We start from the raw sequence: 11,545 nt of genomic DNA on the forward strand, positions 1-11,545 counted from the left end.
ACTCAGGACACGCGCACTGGCTTAGTGAGCAAGTGCAGTGCGGTGTTCCTGACATTTACACTGTCCCACTATGAGACAATCATTTTTTGCAGGCTAATCGCTTCTATAGCATGCAGATTGTGTTCGATCGCAGTATTTTGGTGGTTAAAGTGCCAGGAGCGGTCCGTGACCGCTTCTAGCATTTGGTGCCGGGTTTCAGCTGTGATGATCAACTGGCCGCGCAACCCGCCCCTGGCGTATGGGGCCTGGTGGGCAGAGGGGGCCTGCATCGGGCCCGGTCTCCTCTGCTCACCGGGCCCCTATCGGCAGGTAAACCGGGCCCTGGTTAGCGGCGCTGCGGGCGGCAGCTAAACGCTATTGACATGCGGGCCTGGTGGCCCGCACGTCAATAGTTAACAGCTCGCCGGCGTCTAAAGCCAGGAATGAGACACACGGGGGTCAGGATGGGGGATATTATTACCATAGGGGCTAATTAAGGGATATTATTACGGCAGTGATGTATTAAATTTTTTGAGGATACTGTTATAAATGGGGGTGCGGTCCTGTTACTGTGCAGAGCGACACTATGTCGCATTTTTTTCTTCATGTGGTGTAATGTAGAAGTTGGGAAAAAATAAGTAATGTGTTCTGCAAGCGAAGCTCTAGATAACTGTGTTATTTCCTGCAGAGACGAGTCCTGGCTGGAAGACGTGATGGCGATCTGTGCTGGATAAATGAAAAGCAAGGATGAAGGACTTCACGTAGAGACATCACTGGTGAGTTAGTGTGTTACCTGTACACTGCCACTATACATTGTATACTATATATACAGAGGTCCTGTGTATAATGTCACCAGTGATCACTGTGTTACCTGTACATTATATACAGAGCTCCTGTGTATAATGTCATTGATCACTACATATATTACCTGTACACAGACACTGCATACTAAGTACAGATCTCCTGTGTATAATGGCACTTATGGTGATAGTATTATGCTTTTTTTTATTAATGATCAGTATTGTAGTATACAGTCACCATGTGGTGGTAATATGTGGTCTGGGCATGGTGCGGTGGTATTTGTCCCTTGTGTGTGCTATTATTTGGTCACTTTGTGGTGGTAATATGTGGTCTGGTCATGGTGCGGTGGTATTTGTTCCTTGTATGTGATATTATTCGGTCACTATGGTAGTAATATGTGGTCTGGACATGGTGTAGCGGTACTTGTTCCTTGTATGTGATATTATTGGTCATTTTAAAAATTGAAAAATAAATAAAAATATACCGTATTGCATATTTTAACAAATATTTAATAGGTTACAATAGAGTAGAGCCCGGCCAAAAGTGTCTACCCTGTTATGGTGGCGGCTTAAAAAAATCTTTTGTCCAAAACAAAAGCTGCTTGCTATATGTGTGATCTGGGGATGGGAACTGTTAATGTGTGATAGGTGAGAAGTGGAGTTTCTCCAAGAGAGAGAGGTGGGACTGGACAGTTTGAGGGGTCGAGCCTGGGCAGAGTCTCAAGGGGGCCCCGAAATTTTGCCAGTAGGGGGCCCCGAAATTCCTAGTGGCAGCCCTACACACAACCCCTTTAATAAGTGTAATGAATCACTATTCTGGATCCAGTTTTCATCTATTTTGGTCTGTTTTAATCATCAGGGAGGCACACATTTTTTAGTTATATGCAAGAAAAATCCATTTCAAGCTTCTCCAATTGAATTAAAAGTAAAAACAGTGAAATCACGAGGATGGCATCTGAGCGCTCCATTTTTTTTATGGACTCTGATAAAGAATGGAGAGGTATTCATTGTTTGCAGTCCACAACAGCCCCTTAGACTATAATAGGGAACAGAAGACATCCATGAATAACAGATGTGTGAACAAGGCTTTCCCTAACCTTGTTCTATGCACCAGTAGTAGAGAAAGTTTTATAAAGGCTACTTTCCCTAATGGTCTAGGGCAGTGTTTCCCAAAGCCCATACCCACGGCCCCCAACACATCAATCACGATTTCCTTAGTATTGCATAGGTGAGAGAACCTGTAGCAGTTTCTGATGCCTTAAGGGCACGTCCACACTAAGGCCTGTTTCACACTTCCGTTTTTGACCATCAGTCAAAATCCGCCTTTTTTGCAAAAAAACGGATCCGCCATTTTTTTTGGCGGATCCGTTTTTTCCCCATTGACTTGCATTACCGGCGGATCTTGACGGATGGCCTTCCCTTGGATCCGTTTTTTTGCGGATCCGTCAATTTTTTTGCGTCCGCCGAGATGCCTGGACGGACCATGTAACGTTTTTTGTACTGCAGGATCCGCATTTTTATACAGCGCATGCCCTGAGGAATGAAGTCAGGAGGAAATTTAACCCTGAAATCATTTCTGGCGGACAGAGAAAAAGAAATTCTCTCTCTCTCTCCTTCCCGGGCAGGGGTTCCTTTAAAATTCTTCATTCGGTGGATCCGTCAAAAAAACGGATCCGGTGGCATCCGTTCACATCAGTTAGGAACGGATCCGCTTTTCCGCCTTTTTGGCGGATTTTAACTGACACAGAAAACTGAAGTGTGAAACAGGCCTAAGCGATATCGCTAGCAATATCGCTATAACGTCACTGGTTTTTGTGATGCAGCAGCGATATTGCTAGCGATATCGCTATGTGTGATACTTACCTCCGACCGGCTCCCCCGCTGGTTATCGCTGATCGCGCGAGAATGGCCTGGGCCGTTTCTCGTTGTCAGCTTCCTGCTATGGCGACGAGCGACGCGTGGACGCGGGCGGGAGGACGTCTTAATCGCCTGGTCTGACAGGTAAGTAACGACCCCCGTCCCCTGCGATGTCGCTGGTGAGATCCGCCTGTGTGGCAGCTCACTAGCGACCACTTAGCGATGCACCAGCGATCCTGACCGGGTCATATCATTGTTGGGATCGCTGGTGCAGTACCTTTAGGCTTCTTTTACACTTGCTGTGTTTTTGCAGCCCCAGTGCATTTCTATGGTGCTGCAAAAACGGCCTGCAAAAATTAGTAGGATGGCTGTGCTCCGTATGGCCGTATTTGCGGCCATGAAAAAATATCGAGCAATATTTTTCAAGGCTTACAGACATGGCTGCAATGCATTTCAATGGTACAGCAAAAACAACGTTAAGTTGTTTTTGCGGTACACCGTATTTGCGGATCGACGTTTTTTTTTCTCTGCCATTTGTTATAACAGGGAAAAATGGTGATCCGAGGTTTTTTGCGGCCCGTTTTTGTGGAATACCGTGAAAATCACGGCAATACGGCCCGCAAAAACGGGCCGCAAAAAGCACGGCAAGTGTAAAAGCAGCCTAAATATTAATTCCATCAGATGTGTGCTCCTGCAATTATGATCTGTTCGGGCCTTGAGTTGGGGAAACATTGATCTAGGACAATATTGGGGTACATATCAGTATATTCAGTGTCAGGCCACGTTCACAAGCTCAGTACTTTACCTCAGTATCTGTAAGTCAAAAGCAAGAGTGGGTGATAAATATAGAAGTGGTGACGGGTTTCTATGATACTTTTCTTCTGATTGTTCCACTTCTGATGTTGGCTGACCACATACTAAACAATGCTGAACTTGGTTTTCTTATTCAGTGATTTTTTTTTCTGTTTAATACAAGTTTAAGGCTGGGGTCACACTTGCAACTGCAATGCGAGAAACTCGCACATCAATACCCGGCTGCATGTACCGTATTTCTATGCAGCTGCACACTCCGGTCCCGAGTGCCGGCGGCAGTGCCGGGTATTGATGCATGAGTTTCTCGCATTGCAGTTGCAAGTGTGACCCGGCCTTACTACAAAAATCACAATAATAAGATACAATGCAGGAGGTGCTCTGATTTGAACACACGTAAAAGCAGCTACAAAAACAAAACTGGCCCAAAAATGGGCATAAAATTGAGCACCGAAGGGTGTTATTGAAAGGGTTAAATGACTTTGGGACATTGATCTCACAATGGAGACACAAAGCGGTGCCCCACATCTAATTCGGGTCACTCTAGCCTGGCCCAAATGGGTTCTGAGCATCAGAACTGGCATCATAGCGGGCAGACATTCAATTTTAACAGTTTGAATGAGTAACTGGTGCTTTTAAGGGGTTAAATGACTTTGGACCACTGATTTCCCACCACCATAGGCTATTTCTGCCAGTTCTGATGCCCAGAACCCATTTGGGCAAGGTTGGATTGACCAGAGTTTAATGCAGGCCATCACTATGTATGTAATGGTGGTGTGAGATCAGTTGGCCCAAAGTCATGTAACCCCTTAAAAACACCAATTATTCAAATCTGTGAAAATTGGCTAATCACCCACTTTGATGCCAATTCTGAAGACCAGAACCCATTCGGGGGCCAGGCTGGAGTGACCTGAATTTGACGTGGGGCATCATTATCTGGGTGTCTGCATTGTGGCCCAAAGTCATTTAACTATTTCCACCAGCACTTCGGGGCCCATTTTTGTGAAAGTTTTAACAGAAATGTTTTTTTGCCAATTAGCAAACTGCCGAATTAGAAAGTGACTTGCGCATGGTAAATACTGAATGAGTGAATATGACCCATCTCTAAGGAACAATATGATGACAGGTCTGGATCCCAATTGGGAAACTAAGCCAGTGTCAGGGTTTTGTCATCGGTCCAAGCACAACTGCAGGGGAACACTGCACCAAGGCTGTGAGGTAGAAGCCAGACACTGTGCCAATGTGTGCCGGCATTACTCACACAGGAGCCTCACAGAAGAGGCCACCTGAGGTATTCTCCCCCAGCAAGAAAGGGGTTAAATATGTCAGTGCCCAGGCCCTCACCATACCTACCAGGGATTCCACATACGACACCATGATGGCAGGCGACCTCTTCCCTCCTCGCTGAATGGCTGTCTGACAGTGTACAGTGTGTGGGCGGGAATACTAGGACAGCCCTGGTGCCTGTGAGAGCTGCAGCCATTACACGTCACTCTCCTCAGCTCCTGTGGGTGTGGAGATTCTGGCAGCTGCTCTCAGCTCAGCTTCATCATGTGTTTCCATGAATAGCACTGTGTACAAACATACGACATTAGAGATAAACTGCGCCATTCCTTAGCTTGTGCTGCCAGGAACACACCCTGTGCTCAGCAAGCCAGAGCTTGTGGTGAGTCAGAAGCCATGACAGGAAACTTCCCTGCAGCCACAAGTAGGAGTTTATATTTGTAGGCTGTCTCCCTCCTAGTAGAAGTGACATGTACTCTTCTGCTGCTGACAGAAAATGTCCTCATGCTTTGCACCAGATTTGGCTTTTTGCTTGACAAGGTGACATACAGTTATCAAAAAGAGGGATCTCTGGCATTCGATAAGCCTATGTGTCACACTACGTGTTAGGCTGGGATAGCCGCTCCGCTCCCGCGTGACGGCGGCAGTGCCCCGTATTAACATGCGAGACTAGTCCGTGTTTCTCGCATGTGTGATCCCGACCTTACTCATATGGGTCGCCCTCGCACACCCAGGGCAGCGGGGTACTCGGTACCGGGCCGGTGTCAAGGTGGAAATGTGTCACAGCAGCGGTGACCCGGTCCGTGGCCCTGGGCGCCCAATATCAATGGCGGTGATGTTAATGGTGTTAAAGTTTATTAGAATAGTTCGTGACGCCACCCGTTGTGTTTGGCAAGTAAGATGTTGAGCCAACGCTGCATACAGATCTGCTGGGACTGATGGTGTGGTGCAGCAAAGATGGTGTAGCTCCCCACAGGTGGAGCTGTAGTCCCAGGGCAGTGTAGGTGCAATGGATGAGGAGAGGCGCAGAATGGTATAGATGCTGGTACCCAGGTGTAGTGGTGCGGGAATAACTGGAGGACACCCGAGTATGCGGTTCCAAAGCTTTACTCACTGTTTGCAGTGCACACCACTGCCTGCCTCCGTACCGTTTTCTCCAGGTCAGGGCTCCAGCCAACCTCCAGGCAGGATAGGACTCTCCCTTGCACACTCCGCCAACATGTACCTTACTGAACGACTCCTCCAATGCGCCTTTAGGTGCGAAGCACTCCAGTCAGGGCCGGATTAAGGTTGGTGGGGGCCCCTGGGCAGAAAATCTGGTGGGGGCCCCCATATCATTAACATTTTAGCCATAACAGTAGAGCGCGAACTGTAGCACTTAGATGTACAATCTAATCTTATCCTCTTGTTCTGCCACATTCAGATTTACAGTACTACAATAGAGATACAGTCCAGGATAACTCAAAGCAGTCCAATTATAGACAGAAAGAGTTACTCACATTTTTTTTTATTGAACCCAATGTTAAGACAGCCAAGGAATAATAAAAATGCAGAAAGGGAAAGTTTTCACCGGCAGCAATTGTTGCTAACTACTGTATAACAATATGCTCTCTATTGTATTATCTCCGGAGTAGTGGCTTGCTCTACTATAGTAAGAGAAGAAAAAGAAGCATTCTTTGAATACAGGTCTGTTGGCTGAAGGAGGATATATCACCTGTCTTAATGTGCCTGTGAGCATCTCCAAGTACAAGGGGGAGGTGTTAGCGATCGAAAACATGCTTTATATAAAAGTGTGTACAGATAAAAGCTTAAATAAATGTATACATTACAAGCTTTACTGTATTTTTTCCCACAATGATGTATGATTTTGTCTGGCTCTCTTGCTTTCCACATAATATAACAATTTCAAAGCATCTTTTCCCATAACTCTGAATTGTACTTTTTCTGTAATACCTCTTAGAAAGTCGTGAATAAATTGACAACTAAGTTTTACCACCCCCCTGTCAAATCTCTGTATCCAACACATGTCTGTCATCAGATTGCAGAGCTCCAGGGGAAAATTAACACAAAGAATAAGTAAAATGTCAACATTAGTACCAGCATTAAATGCAAAAATTTTTATATGTGCCTTAAAAATTTCACTTACCCATCATATAATGAAATAGAGTACGTTGAGAAGGATCATATGAACTCTATCCATCAAACATCCAATGATTCTTGTAGTAACCTCAAAACACAACTTGTATGCTATAAGGAAATGAAAATTATAAAAAGTTAAAATAATCATCATTAGAATGGAATGGATATATGAGCAGACTAGAACTTTGCAGCTTTGCTTACCTAACAGTTATTCTCCATGTATAATTTAAGATGTATATATCCAGGTAATCCAAGATGTATGATAACAGATTTGATGCCACGAACAGAACACCCATAATGTATTAAACATAAACGGAACTGAAAAAAAAAAGAAGGGGTTAAACGCATGTTTTTACTTATGTTAAAGTGATTAAAGGGGTTGTGCTGTCTCCCCTGCTTCTGACTGCTCTACTGCATACCATATCTGAGCTTTTAAGGATGTACATATCATATTTGATCACAATGTGAGCATAGTTTTACAAACCTTTTGGAACATTTAGGAAGGCCAAAGTACTGGAAACTTAGAGGTGAACTTTTCTTGATTTTTTCATAGCAAATTCTTGAATCAGATCTGAAAAGTCTAGCTCTTCAAGAATGTCATGTTCAATACTTAACAAGCAAAGGTGGGATAGACGTTCCTAGCCCATTGTACTGTGAAGTCTGTTTTTAATTAGCTTCATTTTGGAGAATGATCTCTCTCCACTGCAATTGGTTACCATCAAGACCAAATACATTCTCAAAAGAATTTCAATATTTGGGAATGTACTCTTGAAAGGGTCCTTTAGCACCATTTTATACATGCCGAGCTCTCTAGGGAAATCTTCATGTTCAGCTAGTGTAGCATTTTTAACAATAGATGCAAACTGTTGTAATTCATTTTCAAGTGAAGCTGCATCTAGATCTTCAACATATATATTCGCTAAGTTACGGGCTGCAGAAGAGATTTGTTGTGGAGTGGCTACTGCAAGATTGCCAAGAATGCCAAACCTTTCAGCAATTACTTCATAGGAAGATATTCTATCCGAAAGAGATGTAGAAATACGATCTATAACAGGTAAAAAGCTTTCAACCTTAAACTTCTCACTAGGAGAAAACTGGCTTCCAGGTTCCTTTGCATAGTCCAGGGGATTTAATCGGACATTTCTCTTATGACGTCTTGAGTGCTCCTCACAGTACTCTTCTGTGTCACTCAAATGTTTTGCTTCTTGCTCATATAGTAAAAAATGGTCTCTTTTCGACTCCACAAAATTCTTCAAAGACTTCAGCATATCCACTGCGGACTGAAGTAATAATTTTGGATGTTGTAGGGCCTTATTCGTGGCATCAAATCTGTTTAAAATGTCCTTCCAAAAAACAGCTAATAATGATATTTCCAGTGATGACATCTGTCTTGAAAGACCATTCGCTTCATTTTTTACAATATCTTTTTCATCCTGGTCAGATCCAATTTTCACAAGAGCTTCTTTAATTTTTGCATAGCCTTGAACTAAAGCTTTTGTGGCATCTGCCCGGCATGCCCATCGAGTGTCACTTAGATTTTTGGGAACAAGATACTTTGATCCAGATTGACTTAGATAATTAGCCAAAATTTTATAGCGATGAGTGGATGCAGTGAAGAAAACATAAATTTGTTGTACAAATTGGAAGAAATTTACAGCCTTAGGACATGCATTAGCAGCTGCTTTACCAACCAAGTTTAAGGAGTGCCCACAGCATGGTATCAGCTCTGCAAATTTGTTCTTCTCTTTAACATATGTCTGCATCCCTTTATATTTTCCACACATGTTTGCGGCATTGTCATAAGCTTGTCCCCGACAGTCACGTATATCAATTTTATGTTGCTGTAAAAACTGCAGCAATGCATTAGCTATAGCATATCCTGTGTGACCACAATTTGGAAGAAATGTTAGGAATCTTTCCTTTGGTGAAGATCCTTCAAGATATCTTATAACAATTGTTAGCTGGTCTATGTGTGCTTCATCTGGGGTAGAATCAACTGACACCGAGTAATATTTTGATAATTTTATTCTAGCAATGATTTCTTGCTGAGCACGCTGTCCCATTAGTTGAATTAGCTCTTCAACAATTGTTGAAGACAGATAATTTGTTTTCCCTCTTCCTGTTCCACCATGTTCTTTAATGTGAGAGGCAAGAAACAGATCAAACTTTGCAATGAGCTCCATTATACCTAAAAAGTTACCATTTCTTGTTGATTTCAGGAGCTCATTTTCACCTCTAAAAGCAAGTCCTCGTTCAGCCAGGAATTTTATAGTACTTACTACACGCATAAGGACTTGCTGCCAGTATCCATGTATTTCATCTGACATTTGAAGCAAATGAGCACTAATGGATCCTTTCCTTTCTCCCCGGTTTGCCAGTGTTGTGACAGCGGTAAGATGGGACTTTGATACCTCATGTTCAGCAATACGTACATGCACATGCTTCCAGTCTCCAAAACCTTCCCCAGAAAGGTTCTCCTTTTGTGGTGTAATAAGTTTACAGACATAACAATAGACTTTGCCTGTGCTTGGTGAGAAGCAGAGCCAAGATCGATTGACTGATTCACCATTCTTATTTCTTCGACTGAAAATATTTTTGCTACATTTTCTCTCAAATATTTCTTTTCCTGTTTTACACAGTTGCGAGACTGACTTTTCTAATAGCGTTGATGTGCAGTTCTGAAGCTTTTTTGATCCTTCAGTGGCCCAAAAATCTATAAATTCTGAGCTAAAAGTTTGAGGCCAAAGACCGATGTCATTACATACTCCAGCATTTATAGAATCACAGGCACAATCTACTGCTTCAGATGATAGATGAGCTTCTTCATCACCATAAGCAGGACTTGAATGACCTACAATACTTGAATGGTAGATTTGCTGTCCTCTAACAGCCGTGTACACTAGGTCTTCTTGCTTTTTATCATCTGCTTGGTCATCTGCTTCACCTATATCCATTACATCATGTTCTTCCCTTTCATCTGCTGTAAGATGGTAGTCATCTTCCGCTACATTAGCTGTGAAGTCCTCTTCTCCAGATTTTCTTGGATGCACATTACCAACAACACGTTCATCATATTTTTCTTTATTGTCTTCTTTACTAGCAGCTTGGGTTAATTCATTTTCCTCATCAGCTATGTAACAAATATTGTGAACCTCTGCTGCAAGACAAAATAAATGTTTTTTGTTTTTGTTTTTTTTTTAAATTAAAAAAATAAATGTTCGTAGGTATGCATTTGCTTTCACCTACCTCTACTGGATTGTCCCTGTAGCTCACGCAAATCATCTGGCAAAATTTGGCAAAAATAGTTGCTCAGCTTCTGAGTCTTTTCAAGAAAACCATCTCTTCTTCTTTTCTTTTCTATAGCTTTGTTCCTCTTCTGAGCACCACTACTATATGATCTTGGTGTTTTATGCCTATCAATTCTTCGCTCAGCCATGCTGTACCTTTACAGAAAAAAAATATGACATACAAACCATAGATCTCACGAGTGAATTCCAGCAGTTGTGTCTGAGCATACTCACTCATATCTATGTGCTCCCATCCTGCTATATACCCCTTCCTGGCATATGGCCGCATCCTGCTATTTAACACATCCTGCTATATATGCCCTCAGGCCCCTCATCCTGCTCATAATATACCCCATCCTGGTGTATGGTCGCATCCTGCTATATACCGTCCCCCATCCTGCTATATACCCCCTCCCCCATACTCTTATATACCCCATGCATCCTGCTATATAAATACACCTATATAATTTTGCTATATACCCCCATCCTGCTATATGGGCTGTGGCACACAAAAATAAACGTTTATACTCACCTTTCCTCACTCCAGCAGCATGCCGGCAGCAGCGCCGCTGACCTGTGTGGAGCCGGCCACGATCCCTGCAGCATCGCTCGTCCTCCTGTCTGTGCCGGCCGCGGCTGTGTCTGGACACGTGAGCACAGCGATGACGTCATCTCTGTGCGCACCACTAGTCTCCACACACAGCCGCGGCCGGCACAGACAGGAGCTATATATAAATATATAGCTAGCTGGAGCTTGGAGGCAAGGGGGTTAATCACCGTGGCGCTGCAGAGTTGATTGGCGGGACCGTACACAGCAGGCGGCGGGCGCACGATGCTCGTGAACGCGGCGAGCAGGCAGAGCAGATCCACAGGACAGGAGGCGTGACAGGAGAGGAGGCGTGACAGGAGAGGATGAGGCGGTACCGGTATCTATGCCTAGTTCATCCCAGCGCAGTGGCGTAGCAACTGTTTGTGGCGCCCGGGGCGGTCGAAAAATTTGCCGCCCCTTTGGTCGTTGATAATTCGGAAGCATCCGAAGAGCCCACACTACACTCAAAGATCTAATTTTTAGTCTGCTACTAACTCTGCTATTATTTCTAAATTTCTAGACTTTCAACTTCTTGCAGTTCTCTATATGTATGTATTAGCTTGATGATGCTGGATGAAGACCTAATGGCTTTTTTTAATAATAATTTTTAATAATGTGACAGAAAAAAAAACAGAAAGTGCAAATTATTTTGGCGGACACTGACAGCTTGGGGTCCCTGTGCAAGAAATGTGTCCGGGCCCCCCACCTTTTATGGCATCAAAGCTACGTGTGTGTATATATACATATATATATATAGATAGATTATTGATGTTATATAGCCACACACACACATACAGGTA

General features: G+C 43.6%; 1 protein-coding gene across 2 annotated transcripts in view; it reads right to left on the reverse strand.

Annotated features, from left to right (window-relative positions):
• LOC141055752 (thioredoxin-like) overlaps nt 1-4,956 on the reverse strand; it is a 28,849-nt gene extending 23,893 nt beyond the window's left edge. For both annotated transcript variants that reach the window (XM_073552447.1, XM_073552446.1), the window contains exon 1: nt 4,800-4,956. In XM_073552447.1, coding sequence (XP_073408548.1) covers nt 4,800-4,823 — 24 coding nt within the window. In that variant the 5' untranslated portion in view covers nt 4,824-4,956. The remainder of the gene's footprint in view (nt 1-4,799) is intronic.
• Between the last annotated feature and the right edge of the window lie 6,589 nt (nt 4,957-11,545).

This window comes from Dendrobates tinctorius, unplaced genomic scaffold, assembly GCF_039654945.1.
Source record: "Dendrobates tinctorius isolate UK_male_01 unplaced genomic scaffold, ASM3965494v1 ptg000191l, whole genome shotgun sequence".
Lineage (NCBI taxonomy): Eukaryota > Metazoa > Chordata > Amphibia > Anura > Dendrobatidae > Dendrobates > Dendrobates tinctorius.